The 21,829-nt window shown below is 47.2% G+C and overlaps 1 protein-coding gene across 5 annotated transcripts in view; it reads right to left on the bottom strand.

Annotated features, from left to right (window-relative positions):
• NTRK3 (neurotrophic receptor tyrosine kinase 3) overlaps positions 1-21,829 on the bottom strand; it is a 394,945-nt gene that overhangs the window by 66,084 nt on the left and 307,032 nt on the right. For all 5 annotated transcript variants that reach the window (XM_017882063.1, XM_017882065.1, XM_017882064.1 and 2 more), the window contains one exon: positions 2,274-2,404. In XM_017882063.1, coding sequence (XP_017737552.1) covers positions 2,274-2,404 — 131 coding nt within the window. The remainder of the gene's footprint in view (positions 1-2,273; positions 2,405-21,829) is intronic.

Genomic DNA, 21,829 nt, shown 5'->3' with positions numbered 1-21,829 from the left:
CAAAAAAAAAAAGAAAAAAAAAAAAAAAAAAGAGTGGAATCTAAGGAGGGGAGGAAGTAGGAAACACCACTTTCAAGATGTTCTCTGGAGGACATAGGCATCTTTTCCAGGCAGATCACTAGGCAGATCCACTGAGTGACACATGGTTAAAATCCCAGAGGGTTCATCTCCTCAAGGTCCCCAGATCCAAGGAAAGAAGGAAATCCTTCTAAAAGGATGGGAACAGAAACACATTTTCTGCATTACTCAGTCTGGGTACTGCCCCTTAATGCCAGACCACTCAGAGAAACATTTCCCAGGGTTTTCAGTCATCATTTCATTCTCTGCTGAAAGTGCAAAAATGTTCAGTTCATTCACCAGTCCCCAGATGGATGCTGGAACACCCCGTGGATTAGTGTCATCCTATATATTAAAAATGCCAGGGCAGTGCAGATCCTAAGTTTGGGGACAACATTAGAAACCTTTCTACATCCCTCCTCCAAGCTCTTTAAAGACACCCTTGCTCATCTGACCATCTCATGTCTACAGAGACACACTGAGCAAGTTTATTTACAGGATGTACAGCAATAATAATCATTAGTCTTTTAGGATGCAGTACTCTTATTTATTTTCTAGAGCAGAGGTCAGCAAACTCTGCTTATTTTGGTAATAAAAAAAGTTATTGGAAAATAGCCACCCCCATTAGTTAATGTATTGTTATGCTGCTTTCCAACAACACGGGCAGAGTTGCAATGGAGAGTTATAAGGCCCTCAAAGTCTAAAATATTTACCTTTAGAGAAAAAGTTTGGTGACTCCTATTCTAGATAGTCAATGCAAGCTTGGCAGGTCATACGTCTTGTATCTAAGCACATTCAGTAATATCAACATCAATGACAATGATGATGATAGAAACAAATGCCAACTACTTTTTATTGAGTCTTTACTAACCCCCAAGCAGTGCATTATGAATTTTAGGCACATTGTGTAATTTAATCCCCAATATTCTAAGGAGGGGATATTATTATAGCTATTATACAGATAAGGAAATTGAGGCCCGAAGAAGTTGAGTGTCTTGTGAAAGTTCCCACAGCTTATCAGTGGTAGAACTGGGATTTGCACCCAGGCTCTTTGATGCCCATGCTATGCCTGTACTGTACTGCCTTCATTCTTGAGGTCATTTGCCCTCTGTGGACAGAAACAATCTATAGATATACAAGACTAAGAATACAGAGACCCAAAAGTTGCAGAAACAAGAACTGCCTTTGTGATCCCTCAGTGGTAAGGATTGGACCATTCTGAGGTCTGGGTGAATGTCTTCATGGGGAGCCATATCTCTGACATTGGTTGGCCCACATCTCAGGACACTGCATACTCTACAGTGGCCTCAGAAGCCTGCTCACTGCATGCAATGAAGCCACTCCGGACTCCAGAGAAGGGCTCCAGAGATCTGTGCATGTCTCCATGAGGCTACCTGATTCTTGTTTATGTTAACCATGTTCAAAGATTTGTCCAGCATTGGTTTACAAAGAGAAGCTGTTGACTGCTGGGTAGAAGAGTCTGGAAGGGTAACCAGTAGTAGCAAAGCCCCTTCTCTCCTACCCCAAGCAACTCAGCTCCTGCTGCAAATCTGCCATGTGTCTTGGCAACACAGAAGCCCTGTGGTTAAGGGTGCCCTCCAGCAGCTGCCAGGAAGAAGTTTCTCCCAGGCATGCTGCCCCTTGGGGTCTGAACCTGAACCCCATGGGAAATACCTAAGAATTTCTGCAACCTCCCTCACTATTCTCCCAGTACTAACTCCCTGCCTCCCCGCCACACCCCCTCCCCCAACATCTTCTTCTATTCTCAGTGATGTTTGTGCCCTTGGGAAGTGGTTACCCAGTCCTCCTTAAACAGCCCACGCTACAACAGCTCAACTCCTGAGAAATGGCCATGTGACATTCTAGGCACAGACAGCACGTCCTGTAAAGCTACTACATGGTGGAGGGTGGAGTGTGGAGGGCCTGCCCTGGGACAGAGGTAACCACAGGGCCACCAGAAAAGGACCAGGGTCATTTATAAGAATAAACTTGCTCCCTAGGAATAGCCCCCTTAATTGCTGCAGCCCTTGACCTTGGAAGCCAAAGGAAGTTGTTGTGGTCTCTAGGAAACTTCACTGACCTTGGAACAAAGTCCTCTGATTGCATGTGAGAAAGCCAATTGAGCACTATCTTCTCAAATGGAGTGAGCCTCTTCCTTCCCTCCCTGGGCCCTCAGCCAGCCCTCCTCCTGGTGCCCACATGCCTCTGGGGTTTACCTTCACAGCCACAAGCATCTTGTCCTTGGTTGGGCTGAGGTTGTAGCACTCAGCCAGGAAGACCTTTCCAAAGGCTCCCTCACCCAGTTCTCGCTTCAACACGATGTCTCTCCTCTTAATGTGCTGCACATCTGTAGGACAGGGACAAAGAGGAGGGCAGCAAATCAGTCCTCATTTGGTGGCACAGGGAGACAGAAGAATACAGAGGTCTAGAGTGGAGAATTTGGTTCTGAGCCCATAGCAGGCAAAGGCAAACTCTAGCACCCCAACTTTAGCAAAAAACCTGACATCCTTCTGTGGTTTGAGAGTATGGGCCAGAATCAAATTTCAGTGCTGTCCCTGAATAACTCCTAACCCCTCTAAACCACCGCATCCTCTGCTGGCAAATGGAGTTAGTAGTTAATGCACAGGATTCTGGCCTTAATTAGCCAGAGTTATTGGAGATAGCACAAAGCAGTCTCCATAGTTTTGTGCACATGAATCTCCTGGGAATCTTGTCAAAATGAAGATTCTAATCCAGTGGGTCCGAGAATCTATATTTCTAACAAACTCCCAGATCATGTCCACCTGCTGTTGGTCGCACTTCGAAAAGCAAGGTTTCCAGGGTACGATCGAGAATCAGGTTGGAATCCTGGCTCCACTCCATTACCAGTTTTTTGAGCTTGGGAAAGTTATTTAGCCTCAGAGCCTCAATTTTCTCAACTATAAAATGGGATTAACAAGAACAATTTCCTCGCTGAATTCTTGTGAAGATTAAATGAGATAATCCATATAAAGAGCTTGGCCCAGGGCTGAGGACAAAGTAAAGACATAGAAGATATAGACACATGCATGCACACACGCACACACACACACACACACACACACACAAAGACACACTGGTTTTTGTGGTAACATAAAGGCTGTAGTGACCCCATCACAGTGCCTGGTTCATGACAGAGACTTCTAAGGGGTAGCTAAGATTATCTGGGGGAAACCTCTACTTGGCCAACCCTTCTCTGAAAGAGAGAAAGACCAATGAGACCACAAAAGGCAAGTTCAGAGTCCATCCAAGAACAAGGGTGTGTGCAGAGAGAAGGGTTGCCCCTGCCTCTGCTAATTTAGCAACCTAATTGAGGTCTGTCTGCCTGCAGAAAGCAGAGCTGTAACCTCAGCCCTCCCACCTATTTGGAAAGAATGCTACAAAGGAATTGTACAAGCAGTGGGCTGGTGATGAAAGGAGCAAACCAGAGATTACTCACTGACCTTTACATTAATTGTTCACCAGGCAGAAGCCCGTTAAATACCTGTATTCACATTACGAAGAGCATTGCAGAGCCAAAACGTGGATTATCCCAAGTGACTTTGTAGAGAAATGAAAGCTGCAGATCCTGGGCCATGGCAGATCATCCCCGTAAGTGAGGAGACATAACAGGGACAGAGGGGCATGGCTGGAAGCCTTGGGGTACTGTTTCGTTGGTTTGGGGATTCCTTCAAGAAAAAACTATAGGAATCTTTTTTCCCCCATCAGAGTCCTTGGTATCCCCACAGTGTCCCAGATGATCTGCCTAGTAAGGATTTGCAGGAGGAAGAATTTACAGACTATGATTTTCTCCTCCCACCAGGACAGACCTGCACATTAACAGCTGCTGGTGACCACTCCTCCCAAGCCACAGGCTGCAATGTGGCTGCTATGCACTGCAGGGCTATGCCCCAGTCTTTACAGGGAGGGGATTAAAATTGGTTCCCTTCTTCACACTTTTTGTCTCTGTTTCTCAGCCTCTGAGGAATGGTATTTGTTGACTTTGGAGGGCAAGGCTAAAGAGTCTCCTGCTGCAAGAAAATAGGAAGTCAGGCCCTCTCTCGGGAGGCCACCCGCTCCTGCTACCTAATCATTCCCATGTGACTAGGGATGACACACGGGTTCTGCAAGTTGAATGTCCTGACATGGCCTGGGAGTGAAGACAGGGCTCACAATGGCAGCTGTACAATGTCAAGCCCACATCTCTGAACACGCCGGGACTGGGAAGGCCTGGGAAGCCACAGGTGCTTGCTTCAAGACCGGGATCCTCCAAGAACTTGTGCACCTCACAGAACAACAACAACAAAATCTTGGGTCTCAGATTTCTCACCTGTAAAATGGGTATGGGGAGAACAGCACGAGTTTAACTTACCTATTACCTGAGCATGGAAGTTTGTAAACCTTTAAGTCCTCCAAAATGTAGGCTGTGTTTTGGCATTTTCATTATTCTATTATTTTACAAAAAGGAGAAATGAGGGCCAAGTCAGGCATCCCCACCTGGTGACTGAGCTGGGCATGGGATTCAGAGCATCAGGACATGGCAGGCTTGCCAAGTTACTGGGGGAAGAGCCCCATTTGGCCCCAGACTCCACCCTGATCCCACCTTCCCTCTGCATTGTAATAGGAGAACTTGAGAATGCACCAAAATCACCTAGACAACTTGTTACAACAGATTGCTGGGCTCCTCCACCAGGGATTCCAATCTAGTAGGTCCAGGTTGAGGCCTGAAAATATGCATTTCTAAGTTCCCAGGTGCTGCTGGTGCAGGAACTACACTTTGAGAACCACTAGAACACAGCTTCTTTGGAGGGGTGAGAAATTAGCCAGCTGAAGAAGTTTACCTTTACAACTTGGCCTAAGCAAGCACCGTGCTCACAGTTTAGCCATGCCTCACTTCCAGAAGCCCAGGAGGAGGTGAGACGTCCTGGGCTTAGCTCCAAGGTCCTCCTTCCCTCCCTAGCTGTGTGGCCTAGATTGAGTCAAGTCCCTTCTCCGAGGCCCAACTATGCATCCATGCAATGCAGATCATGCCTATCTTGCCTTCTTATGTTCTAGAAACATCTCTACAAAGGCAAAACAATATTATAGATTTTCTTGGGTCCCTAAGTCCAACTCTGGGCTGAGAGACCTCACTGCTTCCCTCAGAACACTCACTCCCAGCTACAATGAATGCAAAACGGGAATGGAGGAGCTTTAAAGAGAACCAGACTCTGTTTTTCAGCTGCTGTGCCTCAGTCACGTTTTGGAACCCGTCCTTCTCCTCTCCCTCCCTCAGCAGCAAGAATCACAACCCCTGAGAGATTCAAACAAGCCAAGTGGGAGCGGCATCCAGGGAGTGGTTTCCCAGCCCTCCCTCAACATCCCAGGAGAGCCTGGCAGCAGCTGCAAACCCCTGGCTGCAGGAGTGGGGAAGCTGTGACAGCTGTGAGTCTTGAAGGTAGCAGAGGGCAAGTGACCATATTACTGGAAGCTCATCTGCTCTCCAGGAGCATGTGAAAAAGGCCACGCAGAAGCCTCCCGTGGGCCAAAGTGTCTTCCCCAAATGTGCAAATGGACCTTTTTTCAGGGATGTGGAAATACTCAGGTGCTCAGAAGAAAATAGCCTTGACTCATTCTTGTTGTCTTCAGGGTGAAAGAATTTTGACACCAATACCTATGCTTAGCCCTGGGCAGGGTGGTGAGTGCTGGGAAGGAGCAGAAAGAGGAATGGGAAATAAGCACAGATTTTATTCGACCATAAATTCTCCCCCAGGAGAGGACTGGTTCCTCGTCATGAGAATAAGAAGCTCCACAAGGTAACCAGGGAGCTTTGGCAGAGACTGGCTGGATTAGGGCCAAACACATAAGGCAAATCACTTCCATGTGGACAACCCCATGCATCAACAAGACTGAAGACTCCAGAATACCATATGAGCAGCTTCTTTCACTGAACTTACCCAGGAAAAAGTAGGGCAAAAAGAATTAACTTGCACCCTATGTATCAACACCTACTATGTATTCAATACTTGATTCTCATCATAACCCTGAGAGACTGAGAGATAAGTGTTATTACAACCCTTTCACAGATGAGAAAACAGAGGCAGGGGGTAACTTGCCAAATTCACAGAGGTAAAATGCGGACAAGGAAGGACTCTCTTGTTTATGACTCCCAAATCCGTGTTCTTCCCTTGACCTTAGGCTGCCTTCACTCTGTCCTCCCAGCTTTATGGCCACTAAAATGATCCAGTCCATAGATGCTTAACCCTCCATCTTCCACTACTCAGGTTTCCCTCACCCTGCTCATCCTGGAATTCTATGACAACATCTTCCCAAGGGCAAGGGCAGGAACCCCCACTGGAAGTCTTACAGAACAGACAAAGCCCTGGGGAGAAGGGTATATCTGGGGACAGAGTGAGGGAGGAACAGCCTGTGCTCAGGCCCTGGGGAATGACTGGAGTGAGCCGTTTCACTTCTGACGTCCATGCGTCTATTTGGGTCCCTGCTTCTGCATGCTTTTAGCTCACACAGTGCTGTTCAGAGCGGCCTCTGGTGAAGCTATCTGACCCACACGCCAAAAAGTGATGGATTTTCCTAAGAGGAGAGGGCATCAATCTCCTTTTACTGCCTGGCTGACTGGCCCAGCAGAGTCTGGGTCACAAGGCTCAGACATGAAGGCACTGGAAGGGGAGGCAGGGAGGGGGATGAATAGCCCAGGCCGTGGGAAGACTTCCCAATCTCCAACAAAGAAGGGGCTGCTGGAGAAAGCAGGGGGCTGCTATATAACAGGAAGGGTTCTTTGGGAAATTAAAAGAGCTCCTGGGACCTTCTGACCTGGCTTTTCCCTCAATCCTTTTTGTGAGACAGCCACCAACTGGGTTCCACCAGAAGAAGCCACCTGTAGATCTTGTTCCCACAGGATAACCGGTTCATCTGACACAAGAACAGAATCAAGATTTCTGCGTTTTAGTGGCTGCTCCAAGAATTCTTTCTCTTTAGTAGGGACCAAGATAACTACTCCATATGTGTGGGATTCACTTCTGGGAGGTCTTCCAGGTCTGCAGCAAGCATGACCTAGAGCAGAATCTCTAATCCATTGAGGTCACTGGTCACCTCTGGACAGAAAACCTGAGCCCTGAGAGGTCAGTGGGCAGGCAGGGATTATCCCTCGTCCTACTTCTGTTCCCCTTGGCTGCCCTGTGGGGCGGGAAGGGAGGCATGCACTTAGCTGCTGGATACACTAACATCGCTGGACACAGAGGTGACCACTGTCAGCTTGACCTCCCTGTTCTGGGAGAATGAGGGCAGGGAGGTGGCAGGCATAAACTGCTCAGCCCTGCTGACCAGGCAGGAAGAGGGAACAAAAACACCTGTCCCAAATGGCACTGCTGAAAGACTGAAGACTGGAAAACAAACAAACAAACAAACAAACAAACAAACAAACAAACAAAAGAGATCTCTATTGAAATCCTGAACGCTCTTACTTACTAATTGAATCCTATGCTCTCCACACTTCTAGTTCCTTATCTGTAGAATGGGAACATGGATATTGACTTGGCAGAATTGTTGAGAGGATGACTTAAAATTTTTAGATAACAAAGATGATATAAAATATCCAAAATATATTAGACATTTAACAGATGTGTTTCTTTCCTTTCTGATTTTCATTTCAACTAGGAGCTCAACACCTATCTTGCAAATAAAATCATGGCTTGGAAAGAAATGTGGAGAAGGATGATGATTTTCTCCTAAAATAAAATGGCACGAGCTTGCCCAGGAGTAAGCTGGCCCTGGCTCTGGTCATCAGCTCTGTCTAAGGCTGCCACCACCATGCCTGACCTCCTCCTCCTTCAGAGGCCAAAACAGTTTGCGGGAGGAGGTTGGTCAGACAGTGGAATAAAGACATCAAAAGGCAGAGACAGCCACCTACTCAAGATTGGTATTGATCAGTAGAGAGGAATCCGATTTCCCAGGGTCGGTGGTTATAAATAACAGTGATCCTGCTGTATGCCGAGCAGCAAATTCGGTCCCCAAAGATGAGTGTGTGCACTCAGTCACACTCAGATTGCCTTAACAGAAATTTGTTTGCCACCTCGGTGCTTTGGCTAATTATTGTCTTGGGAACCATGTGTGTGGACAGGACTGAGACAGTCCTTCTCTGAAGGTGGTGACTTAAGAGGCTCAGAAGCAGCCCCCTGCCACCACCAGCAGCCCTGAGGGCTGACCCCTAGTGGGAGCTCCTAACCATACTGCCCTCCCCTCTACCCCGGCTCATGTTGATACTCGGTTCCTAACTGGTTCCTGTCCTCATCACTGAGACCTCCCAGGTCTTTCCCTTATGGATTCCATCTCGCTCTGCACTGGTCTCTTTTAGCTTATTGTTATCCCTTTGTGCCCTCATTAATAATAAAAATAACTGCCATCAATTGAGCACTTATCCTGAGCCAGATACCAGGCTGAGCACATGACATCTTTACAGCTCTGTCTTTTGTGTTTTTTGTTGTTGTTGCTGTTGCTGTTTTTTCTTGAGACGGAGTCTTGCTCTGTCGCCCAGGCTGGAGTGCAATGGCACAATCTGGGCTCACTGCAACCTCCACCTCCCAGGTTCAATTCTGCCTCAGCCTCCCAAGTAGCTGGGATTTCAGGCATGTGCCACCACACCTGGTAAATTTTTGTGTTTTTAGTAGAGACGGCATTTCTCCATGTTGGCCAGGCTGGTCTCAAACTCCTGACCTCAGGTGATTCACCCACCTCAGCCTCCCAAAGTGCTAGGAGTACAGGCATGAGCCACCGTGCCCAGCCCTACAACTCTCTTAAACATAATATGTTGCTGCTGTCCCCATGCTACAGATGAGGGGGCTGAAGCTCAAGGTGGTTAAGTAACTTTCCCAAGATCCCCTAGCTGTTAGAGGTGTCCTGTGGGACTCTAAAGGCTGTGCTGAGCCTCTAGACATCCTTTAATCACGACAGCCCCCTTCAACGCTTGCAACCCCTACTTCAGAGAAAGGCTTTGCTTTCTGCACTGGCATCAGTACTTGGTAGAAACCAATAACATCTGTAAAGAGAGAGTGTGTCACCTTATCCTGGAACCTATTCTTGCTACCCTTGATTGCCACCACCTAAGCTCAATGTGAGCCACCAGGATGACATTTGAAGATAAAGCCAGCACCAGAATGCAGAAATCCAAGATCTCACTGCCCCACCCAGAAACAGAGTTTCCAGGATCTTAGGCTCACCCATTGCAAGGTGAGTCCTGAGGGTGACTACATGCAGGAGGGAGGAGGGAGATTCTTGGCAGGAGAAGGGGGAAGAGGAAACAGGGTGAGGAAGGGAGGATCTGTGAGAAGCGTGTGTTTTCTCTGCACTAACCAGACCCTAGGGTCTCTGCCTGCCAAAAAGGCTCAGAAGAAAACATTAATTCAATACCACACATTTAATTACACATGAAATGGAATGTCTTTAAATGGAAAAGAATAACATTCCTGGAGCTCCAACTGTGGGTGTTTGAAGTGGCAGGAGGGAGAAAAAGGGCCAGCTTTGAACCTTTGAGGGGGAAGGAGACCACCAAGAGGTCTCCTTCAAGAGGGCAGGGCCCTGCCTGAGCTCAAAATACAAATTTCTGCTAGCCCTCACAGAACTGCCCTCACACTTTCTCCTGGCCTCCTGGCTGGGTCTCACCTCATACCTTCTATGAATGGCAAGCAAGAGGAGCTAATTGCATATGGTATTGCATAAGAGCATAGCCAGGCAAGCATGTGCCCTGGCCAGCTACAGGCCCTTTGTAGGTGTCTCCAGCCAACCCAGTCAGTTCTCCACCTGGACAGAAGAGTAGAGCATGGCTAAACTATTCAAACCACCACTCCTGCAGAGCCATCCCTGGATGATTTATAGACTATGAGAAAAAAGAGCATCTCCTGGTTTCCTGTAAAGGACCTTTCTAAGAGAAGACATTTTGAAGGCTGGAGATCTAAGAGAAAAACTGCAGAATTTTTTTAGAGGTCTAGAATTTAAAAATTATTAATCAAGGCCAGGTGCAATGGCTCACACCTGTAATCTCAGCACTTTGGGAGGCTGAGGCAGGTTGATCACTTGAGGTCAGGAGTTCAAGACCGGCCTGGCCAACATGGTGAAACCCCATCTCTGCTAAAAATACAAAAATTATCCACTTGTAGTGCCATGTGCTTGTAATCCCAGCTACTCAGGAAGCTGAAGGAGGAGAATCGCTTGAACCTGGGAGGCGGCGATTGCGGTGAGCTAAGATGGCACCACTGCACTCCAGCCTGGGTGACAGAGCAAGACTGTCTCAAAAATAAAGAAATAAAATAAAATTTAAAAAAAGATTAATCAAATGGGGTAACAATGACTTGGGAATGGATTCCAGGTTGAATGACCACCAGCACTTTTTGTTGCTATTGCTGTCCTGAGGCCAGGTTGACTCAGGATTTTTTACCTAAGAATAAGAACCTGGATCTTTCTGCTGGCCAGCCCATGACTCATCCTTAGGCCTTCTCTGGATTAGGGCTTCCCTCATACATTTTTTTCAGAGTTTGACATCTTTGCAAAGAGGCTCTGAAGGGTGCTGGCAGTTGCACAAGTCAAAAGGCCAAAAATCAAAAGACATGTGTTGCTCAAGTTCATAGTCTGGGCCCAGCACAGGGTGTGAGACCAAGTAGGTACTCACCAACTATTTGATGAATGGGTGAATAAATTAAAACTCTCCCTGAAGCACTGCTAGAGACTTTAGCAGGGAAAATACTGCAAAAAGGGAGGAAGAAGGGAATCTGGGGGAGTGGCATAAAGAAAGGAAAGATGAGTGAGAATGGGAAAAGATCCAGGAAGTTCCTAAGAACAGATTTATTTATGTCCTGGCTCTGAGGAACCAAGATCGTATTGAACCAGGAGAGTACTGAGACCCACATCCTAACCCTCAGTCTCTAGCTCCCCAGACTTCTAAACAAAGCACCTCCATGTTCAGCTCTGAAGAAGCTCAGCGAACAGCAGGTCCCACTCTGAGGCACGTGTGCACCCTTAGGCTAGAGGTAGCGGTCTAGGACATCGAGACACTGTGTTCCCATCAAGATGAACACACAAATAAGACACCCTGCTGTTTCTGGAAGCAATGAAGAGAGGGGATCAGCAGAGGACTGTCTGTTCTGGGGCAATTTCCAGCTCACGTTTCCTGACACAAGAAGTTCAGAAGCTGAGGCTGAAGTTCAGAAGTGTCCCTGCTCCCCAGTGCTACTCCACTGTGCTCTCGCCATGAGCTCAGACACCGACCAATACCCAGGCCCCCAATGTCAGCCTCCCTAACCACAGTATGACTGCCCTTTCATACCCACTTTCTGGTCTCCATATTCTGTTGGCCTTTCCCGTAGCAAGAGTACCTCTGGCTCTCATTAAGCAGTGACTGCTTCAGCCAAGAATAAAGAGCAAAAGAACTCCCCAAGGAGAGCCATCTGGAATTGAGAAGTTAGGTGCCGAAAGATGAATCTCAGGCTCCGACTGAGAATCTGTTCCTCCGACAACTTGCTGGGCTCCCTCTTTCCTCTGTCTCTTCTGGTCTGACAGTGACAAACTCTCTTCAAAGTGCCCATATGAGGGTCACATCCCACCTCTCGATCTCCCCAGAGGCCTTTCTTTTCCAGCTACTACCCAGGAATACTGCCTCGGCCTCTCATCCCTGGCATCTGACTCTGTCCCCCAAGCCCTCCTTGTGATGTCACGTTCTCATCAGAACACACAGAGCACAATGTGCTAAAGGCTGTCCCTTCCAGCGCCAGAGCTCTGGGCCAAGACATAGGCTGCAGGGCACTGGAGCCATGAGATGCAGCTCCATGCAGAAAGTCTTGAGGTCAGGAAGAGAAACACCTGTGAGGACCACAGGGTGAACCATAGAAGGGGAGACCAGAGGATCCCAGTCACCCATTCACAGGACACACCATTGGCCTTGACAACTACCCACAACCATGGGTCCAAGAGAAAACTGAGCTGCTTCCGGCCGTAGAGGGAGAAAGGGCATTATTTGATCTGTATAAGAGAGGCAGCAGCACCCCCCAAAATGCAACAGACACAAAGAAAAGAAGAAAGGACAGGAAGGGGACCTTGGGAGCAAACAACAGGATCAGAGTAAGAGGACCGAGAAAGAATATGGCTTTGGAATGAGGCAAAACTGGGTATAAATTCACACTCAGGCCAGGTGCGGTGGCTCAAGCCTGTAATCCCAGCACTTTCGGAGGCTGAGGCGGGCGGATCACAAGGTCAGGAGATCGAGACCATCCTGGCTAACACGGTGAAACCCCGTATCTACTAAAAAATACAAAAAACTAGCCGGGCGAGGTGGCGGGCACCTGTAGTCCCAGCTACTCGGGAGGCTGAGGCAGGAGAATGGCATGAACCCGGGAGGCAGAGCTTACAGTGAGCTGAGATCTGGCCAGTGCACTCCAGCTTGGGTGACAGAGCGAGACTCCGTCTCAAAAAAAAAAAAAAAAAAAATTCACACTCAAGGACACATCCTCAGAGGCAGCATTTGGCAATTTACTAAACCAGTCTCAAATGTTGTTTTAAGGAGTGAAATTAAGAAAATATCCACCTCATTGACTTGCCATGAGGATTCAGTAAAATTATGTGTACAGTCATACATTTGGAGCATGTTGAAGGATCTAATGCCCATAAAAGTTTAGGAAGGAATATGCCAATTTCTTCCTCTCACCTGCTCAAACCTGCAAGGATCCTCACTGATTATTGTCACTGTTATTGAAGTGCTTACTGCATGGTGTTTTGATATCTTTAAATGAAGTAAGAGATTAAGTGTTTAAAACAGTTGGGAGGCACATAGTAGGTGCTCAATAGGCCTTAACATAAAGTATCTATGTCTTCAGGGCAGTTTTTAGTCTGATATTTAAGAATTCTGATAACCTGGCCCAAATCCCCAGGCTTCATCCTCACAAATGCGTTAAATAGATCTAACAGATGGACAGGCTGGCCATCCACTGTCCTCTGAGCAACCAAGTGAGCTCGTGCCTATGCATCTGTGTCCTAGCTTTCCTCCATCTGGGGTACCCATCCCCACTTCCACTAGTAGAAATCAACCCAATCCCCAACACCGGAAATAATCCTGCGTTATCCGTAAGATAGTTTCCTGATCTTCTCTTTCTCTCCTCAGAATGTCTATTCCTTACACAAAAATAGGTGTCCTGGGACCACCTCTGCTTATTTTGTTGCCCCCTACATAAACTCACCTCCTGGACAGCTCAGAGAAAACCAGCTCAAATCAACCTTGCTGCCTAACTAGAGAGAGTAAGTGGTGTTGGCAAAGATCAGCATTCGATTTTTATGTGATAGAATTTAGTTATACTGAGGTGTAAAATTCCAGTTCATCTGTGGACACAGGCCAAGCCCTTAGACTTCCTACATTCACCAGGTTCCAAAATAAAAGCTTGTTGGCCTGAAGAAGTCTGTTTATCCTCATTCTTTCCCCCAGCGATGAACTTAATGATGGAAAGGATTTTAGTTAATGCACAAAAGACCCTAGGAAATGAACAGGTCACCCAGTGAGGCCTTCCACAGAGACTTGGGAGGACTTTCTGTGGAAAAGCCTAACTTTACTCTTGCTTAAAGCAGAAGGCTCAAACACCAGAGCGAAGGTGATGCCCTGCTTCTGAAGGGAATGGAAAGCAGGCCCAGAGTCCATGGAAAAATAGAAACTAATATTCCCATGTGGGACCCTTAATCCTAAGGGTCTTTCTTCAAGAAAGACTTGGCCAGGTGTGGTGACTCACGCCTGTAATCCCAGCACTTTGGGAGGCTGAGGCAGGTAGATCACCTGAGGTCAGGAGTTTGAGACCAGCCTGGCCAAAATAGTGAAAGCATGTTTCTACTAAAAATTCAAAAATTAGCCGGGCATGGTGGCACACACCTGTAATCCTAGCTCCTCGGGAGGCTGAGGTGGAAGAATCACCTGAACTTGGGAGGCAGAGGTTGCAGTGAGCCGAGATGGCACCACTGCACTCCAGGCTGGGCAACAGAGCAAGATTCTATTAAAAAAAAAAAAAGAAAGAAAAGAAAAGAAGAAAGAAAGAAAGAAGAAAGAAAAAAAGAAGAAAGAAAGAAAGAAAGAAAGAAAGAAAGAAAGAAAGAAAAGAAAGAAAAAGAAGAAAGAAAGAAAGAAAGAGAAAGAAAGAAAGAAAGAAAGAAAGAAAGAAAGAGAGAAAGAAAGAAAGAAAGAAAGAGAGAGAAAGAAAGAAAGAAAGAAAGAAAGAAAGAAAGAAAGAAAGAAAGAAAGAAAGAAAGAAAGAAAGAAAGAAAGAAAGAAAGACTCCTCTTTCCTCTTCTTCCTAAAGTGCTTAAAATCCGGTCTAGTCGTGAGCTTCTAGGACATACACGTGCCCCCCATGAAAGCGCTCTTGCCCTTGCACAACAGGGAAGCTCCCTTGGGCAGCTCTGGTTGCCCCAGTGGGGCTTCCTGTCTTCCCTCAGCTGTGCGGAGAGGCGGTGGTGATCAGCCTCCCTGCGAAACCCCACCTCCTCTCCCTGCCCCGAGACGGACAGCTCCCTCTCCCTGCCTAACGCAGCCCAGCTCCCACAGGCTTCCTCTGGAGCCCGGGTGACACAAAGTTATCTTGGCTGCCAGCTCACCCTGTCCGCACTCCATTATTCTCGGCACCATCTCTTTCCATGTGACCTCTGCCTTTGGACACCGTTTCCATCAGACTCTTTTGGAAGTCCCTGAAGCCCACCCTCCGCAGACTGAGGAGACTGTCCAGGAGTCCCAGGAGTCCACGCTGGGCCCCTTTCAAAGTCTATGTTCCCATTTCCCACTCCCACTCCTGGAGCCAGGGCTTCTGCCAAGCACCCTTGCCTTTCCTGCCCCACCTCCGCCACCCTCTCTAAGCCTCTCACTCTGGCCCTCACCCTATATCTAATGGGGAACAAGGTCTAAGGCCAGGGCCTGCGAGTCCCAGCCACGCCGGCCCTCCGCGTGGGCAGCCTGAGCTCAGCGCAGCCAGCAGATTCGTTCCGCACGGGCTCCACGATCCCGGATCCCTGCTTCCCCCTGTCGAAGTCCACTCACTCTGCCAGGTGTTTTCCCACCACATCCTCTGAGCTGACTTCCAAGAGTTTCCCCCACACCAGATGTTAAACACACTGGCCGGTGGTTTTCTGGCCTGTCTCCTGAACCTCCCCCATCCTATAATTCTATAGAAAACGACAAAAGAAAACCAAAGAAAAAGAGCTGGTGGAATTACGAGTGCCCCTATCTGACCCCTGGAATCCCTCCCCTGGCTTGGGGGTCTTGTATCAGATCCATTTGTGTTCACCAAGCTCTGAGTTTGCTGCCTTTTGGGCACTAGCTAAAGTCATCGCAAACACATGGATGGTGCTTTGGACCAGAAGACAATTCTTTATCGTTTTCCTGGTACTAACAGAAACTGAGTCACATAGAGAAGTGTGAGGTTTCAATGATGTCAATGCTATTTGTTCTTACTAGTCTCTAGGAAGATCCCAGATATTGGAGGTTAAGTGGTTTCTGGGACTGACGGTCAGTGGAAAATAGAAAAGGGAGAAATCTTCACTGAATATCACTAGACCTGTGCAGCTAATGAATGGCCACCTCTTATTGATAGGCCTGGACCTCCTTGGATGGCCTCAGAAGAACCAAGGTGAGGTCTCTGGGGCATCAGCCTTAGGACCCCACATCAAACACACTTAGGAGCCCCAAAAGAAGTCATCCTTCCATGCTCTGCAGAAGGACCCCAACTCCCCTTTCTTATCAGCCTTGGGGATGTTTCCGCTCTCCTTTTTCAGAAGAGATTGCTGCTTGATATGGTGACATCTACACATTGTCTGCATGCTGTGGCCTCCCTGGGAATAGACAACTCCACTTTCTCTGCTTTCCCTGGGAACAAGCTCTTCCTAGCCCCCTTGCCCGCCTGCCCCTCCTCTGTGGGGGTTATTGACCTCATTGCCAGCCTGTTCTTTGCTGCCTTCTGCAGCTGCTCTGCTCCTGCCAGACCTTTTCAGTGTGTGTGTGTGTGTGTGTGTGTGCGTGTGTGTGTGTGTGTATGCATGCATGCTTTTTTTCTCTGAAATAGATCTTTATTGTAGGCTCTCCGGGCAGATGTGAATGGCTCCTTGAGCCTCCACTGTGCAGGGTTCAGGCAGGGCCCACGGCCTGGGTTGCCATCCCTCTCCTGCCAGCTCTCTGAGAGGCCAGCCCTTGGCCTCTCTTTGTATAGTCCTACAAATTCCAACTAGGGGATATACGTGAGATGAGATATTTCCCACACCAGCTCTTTACCCTAGAAACTAGCCCTTTCCCTCTATGTCTCTTCTCTGAGTACTTACTCATTTTTCCATTTTCAGTACAAAAAGCATGGAGGCTGAATGACAAGACAGCTATACCTCATGCCTCCTGCAAATGTGTTTTGTGTCAATTACATATGAATATTATCCTGTATAACTTCCCCTTATCTGTGAGATTTTGGAGCAAATATATGTGAATCTCCACTTACTCCAGGTCGTGACTTAGGCAGAATGAGTTAGGAAATCCAAGTTATAAAATCAGGAAGGAATTGAATATTTGGATGGAAGACCAGTAATAGGAAAAAAAATATTATCTGCAACAGAGCAAAATCACTTGATAAATGTTTCATTGAAGAGACTTCCCCCAGAAGAGTTTCTAGCCGGCCAGCATCTGGGAAATGAAATTTGCTGTTCAGTGCCCATGGTTACTAATTTAACGTGTGTGAAAAGCCATGTCATCTTTTCACCTGATGTGCTGTCTACACTATTTTCATTTAGTGGATGCTAAAAATAAACAGATCAATAAATAAAATCATCTGTAAGTGCATCCATAAGTTCCCTGACAGCCACAGTATCTGTCTTTTTTAGTAAGTCCTTTCATTTCTCATGCACAAGTTGCACAATTCTTTGGCCATAGATTTCCCAGGAGTGTGGTAAAGAGGAGCGTGAACTATGAGATAGGGCACTCCCAGCTCTGCTACTAACTAGCTGTGTGACACTGGACATCTTACTCAACCTCTCTAACATGACATTGCATTTGGGAAGTGTGATCTACTGCTGACATACTTGTAAGCAAATGAGGTAATATTCATCTGTAAACCCCTTAGCATAGTACCAGGCATGGAGTGCATGCTAAGACTAAGATTCATTTCTGCTCTGTTACCCAAGACTGCTCAGTTTGAGCTGCCTTGTGCCAGTGGACACAGAGACAAGCAGAAATTCAAAGGTCCTCCCTCCTGTAATAACACACCTACTCCACCTGTCCACCTGAAGCAGGAATTTGTCGGCAGAGGTTCTGCCTGCCACTTTGAGCTATAGAGAACTCTGACTGCCCCAGGCCATAGGTGTTTAACTGGGGCCTTTTCTCAGCTTACAGAGCCTGTTTGTCATCTGCTGCACGCTACAGAGGGTCAGGAGATTTGGGGACATGGCATGGGTCAGGGAACCTGGAAGGCAGCAGGCAACAAATGATAAACTCATAGCAGGTGGAAGGCATACAGAGTGACCTTGCTGAGTGCCTTTCACATTGGCATAGAGAGCCCTATGAGTGGCTAAATGGGACTGCAGCAAGTGAGTAGCTCTGTGCCTGGGTCTTAACTGAGAACAGGATGGAGAGAGTTGGAAATGTTGACCTACACCAATGCCTGTGAGTAACCCTTGCTCCAAACTTGCCAACAGGCACAACCATTGGCCCCATTCCAGCCCCCTGCTTAGTGGTACTTGGCTGAAAAGAGGCCAGTTCAACAAAGCAGATCATTGTTGACAGTGATGGAAACTAAGGCACCAACTAGGTCTCTCCCACTTATTTGCTGAGGGATCACATGTTGGTTCAATCCTTTTCATATTCAACAAATGTGTGTGAAAGTGTATAATGTGTGTCAGGAACTGGGCTAGGGTCTCCAGTAGGGAATAAGAGACTCTTCTGTTCCTCCTGGAGCTCATTGATCTAAAGAAGAGGATAGATGAGTCACCCAGGAAATTGGAATATATTGTAATAAGCCCCCTGGTGGGACAAGGAAAGGACCCTTGGGGTACTGGGAAGGTGTGTATATGTAGATCTGGAGGGGTCAGGATAGACTGCCTACTCTCCCTGGGTCTCCATTTCTTTGTGTATAAATGTGAGAATATATGGAAGAATGACTTGCATGCAACAGTCAGATGGAAACTGTTTTTTCATCTTCCAACAACAGCAATAAAAGTGTAAAAATGCCCAAAGAACATACTGCAAGTTACTCCAGGTACCTACAAACTGTGCTGTTCTGGTTTTTATTGTTGTTGTTGTTGTTGTTGTTGTTGTTGTTGTTGTTTGAGATGGAGTCTCACTCTGCCACCCAGGCTGGAGTCCAAGGGTGCAATCCTGGCTCACTGCAACATTTGCATCCCAGGTTCAAGGGATTCTCCTGCCTCAGCCTCCCTCGTAGCTGAGATTACAGGCACGCGCCACCATGCCCAGCTAATTTTTGTATTTTTAGTAGAGATGGGGTTTCACCACATTGGCCAGGCTGGTCTCAAACTCCTGACCTCAGGTGATCCACCTGCCTCAGCCTCCCAAAGTGCTAGGATTACAGGCATGAGCCACTCTGCCAGGCCTTTTTCCCTTTTTTGAGATGGAGTCTTGCTCTGTTGCCCAGGCTGGAGTGCAGTGGTGCGATCTTGGGTCACTGCAACCCTGCCTCCTGGGTTCAAGCAATTCCCCCCACTTCAACCTCCTGAGCAGCTGGAACTACAGGCTCCCACCACCACACCCGGCTAATTTTTGTATTTTTTAGTAAAGACAGAGTTTCACCATGTTGGCCAGATTGGTCTCGAACTCCTGACCTCAGGTGATCCACCCGCCTCAGCCTCCCAAAGTGCTGGGATTACAGGTGTGAGCCACCCTGCTCTGTTTTTTAGGGCAGGGGTGGGGTAGTCATTTAGGCAAAAACTGTCCAGAGAAGCCCACCTTGTTCTGGTTACCATTTATCAATTCTCAGGGCTGTGACTAAGACATCTCTGCACTGGGGGCATAGCAGTGGGTTGTATTGCCTCCTCACCCAATCCTCTTAGCTCCAGCCAACCCCACTCAGCATGACCCATGAAGTCAGACTGTCTGGGATCAAATCCAGCCTTCACCAATCATTTCACTCTGAGATCTTAGAAAAGTTACCTAACATTTCTGGTCCTCAGTTTTCTTAGCTGTAAAATGGTATAATTATACTAGAGCCTGCCTCATAGAATTGTTTTGCGTACACATGTGTTAGCATGTGTAAAACACTTAGAAAAAATACCTATTAGGTAAGCATCAAGTCTCAGCTATCATCACCATGGCAATTGTCTTCATATAATTATCACCAAGAAGTTCATTATTATGATGCCTACAGTCCCTCAGCGGGAGCATCTACGCACAACATCCCTGTGGGACATTGTGTGGCATCATTAAGAGACTGGACTGGACTCCAAACCAAGTTCCACTGTCCCTGGCTGTGTAACCTCTTTGAGCCTCAATCTCCTCATCTGCAAAATGGACTCATAAGATTTCCTATAGCACAGTGTTGTGGTAGGATTGAATAAGCTCCTATATGGAAATCAGTCAGCACAGTGTATGGGGAAAAAAAGGAACTTTTGGAAAATAGAGTGGCTGTACTATAATTACATTAACACAGAGGAAACAAATGTTGTGCACTGTGAATCCAACTGTAATCACTTCTGTAAGGTGGGGTGACAGACTTCACAGAAGTGAGAACTAAATCTTTTTACTGCTGCCTCTGCAGAGGATTGAATCATTTTAAGCTTCTACCAGTTCTTTGTGCTGCTGGAAGTTACACCTGAGGTCGATGGCCCATTGTTTAGCAGAGCACATTAATTAGTCTGTGTAAATTCAAAAGTAGGCTCAGCCTGGGAAAGGAAAGAACTAAATTGCTCTGAACCTTAGCGTGCAGTAGCTGAATTTCCCTGCTCTGAACCTTAGAGTGCAGTAGCTGAATTTGGAGTGATGAGTGAAGGGAACTCAGGTGACTTGGGAGAGAACAAAAGGGAGCCTATAAGCTTGGGGGTGGCCTGTTGGTGGGGTGGCTGGAGGACTTTTAGAACAGAAATGTCTAAGAGGTATTACATGGGAGTTTGTGTTGATTCATCATAAACTTCCCACGTAACACTAAAATTACAGCAAAAGCCGCTCCACACACAATTCCACAAATTAGTGATTTCAGGGGCATAAAATACTGATAAAAGGCGTGTTTCATTACAGGATGAAGATTCAGAAGAGCAGTGGAATATATAGGATGCTTAGTCTGTCTGTATTGACCCACTTCAATAAAAGCAAGAACTCTGACGATTTCAGGGGAAGAGTAAGGTAACTTCTGCCTGCCTCAACTCTGAGCATCCTTAGGGTGGAATGTCTATTCAGCGTGGAGCTCCAACGATTTCATCTGAAGGATGCTCAGATATCATTTGGCTTGTGAAATCAGCATTGTTGTCCAAACCCCCACTTGGCATCTCTGTTTGCATGTCTAGTGGTCTTTCATGTGTAACACAGCCGAAAAGAATTCTTGCTTCTTCCCCTTGAATCTGACCTTCCCCAGGGCATGCCTATGTCATGCTAAGCAGCATTCCCATTCACTCAACGGTTCAGGCCCCTAATCCAGGAGTTTTCCTTGATGACTCTTTTCTGCACTGCTCCCAAGCCCATCAATAAATCCTGTCAACTCTATACTCAACCAATTCTCAAATCTGTCCACATCTGCAATAGACCTTCTGCCCCTTATCCTGCTGGCACCATCCTAGCTCAAGGCACAAGGCTCTCTCATCTGGGCAGGGGCCTCCTAAACTGAGCGTCCATTCTTCTCCCACCCCTCTCTTCCATCCCTCGCCCCAACTCTGAGACATGGTGAGCTAACCCAAGTCATCTTTAAAAAACTATAAAGTAGGAATCTTGATGTTCCTCCCCTGCTTCAAACCCAAGAGTTTAGAGTAAGAGCCCAATGTACTCTATCATTGCTTATGGAAATTGATTCTGCCTAGCCCTCTGAGCATACCTTTGGCCACTGCTGCACCCTGTCTCCACTCTACCCCAATGCCCTTCCTTCTCTTCTTAAACATTCCAAGCTCAGGGTCACCTTAGACCCATGACCGCAGCCACTACCTGTCCATGAACGCTCGCTCTCCAACCACTCAGTGGAAAGGAGTCACTTCTAGCCCAGCATACTGTTTCAATTCTCATGCCTCGCACTGCCACCATTGGATAATTATCTTCCTGACTTATTTGTTTGTTTGTCATCTGGTCCCCTAGTGGGCAGAGCTCCAGCTCCTTGTGTCTCCATCAGTGCTGTATCCAGCACCTCCGCCACAACCTGGCGGACAGTGGTGCTCACCAAGTATTCATTAAATAGATGAGCGGCTGCCTTTCTGGGTTTTATTAACATTACTCCACAGGTTCCTGTGACTCTCTGGAAACATCAAGTGACAGCTGGAGATCCAGCACCAGATGAGATGGCTGCAGCTTCAGCAGATCCGAATTCTGAAACCAAGGCAGGCGTGCTAGTTATTAAATCAGGACAGTGCCCAACAGGACATCAATCATAGCTCTGAGTTCATATTGAGCTTAAGACAACACCCATCTAAGCATAGCTCCTACCCACAAATACATAAACGTTTAAAGTTATTGAAAATCAGAAGCTCCGGTCTCGATCTTCATGGAACATCCTGGCTGCTCCTCAACTTGGGGACCTACGCTCAAGCTAGAGCTCGGTCACAGCATTAACTCATTAAAGCATTGACACCAACACAAAAGGGCCACTGA

This window comes from Rhinopithecus bieti, unplaced genomic scaffold (genome assembly GCF_001698545.2).
Source record: "Rhinopithecus bieti isolate Rb0 unplaced genomic scaffold, ASM169854v2 scaffold_12070, whole genome shotgun sequence".
Lineage (NCBI taxonomy): Eukaryota > Metazoa > Chordata > Mammalia > Primates > Cercopithecidae > Rhinopithecus > Rhinopithecus bieti.
This window is presented reverse-complemented; position numbering and strand designations above follow the sequence as displayed.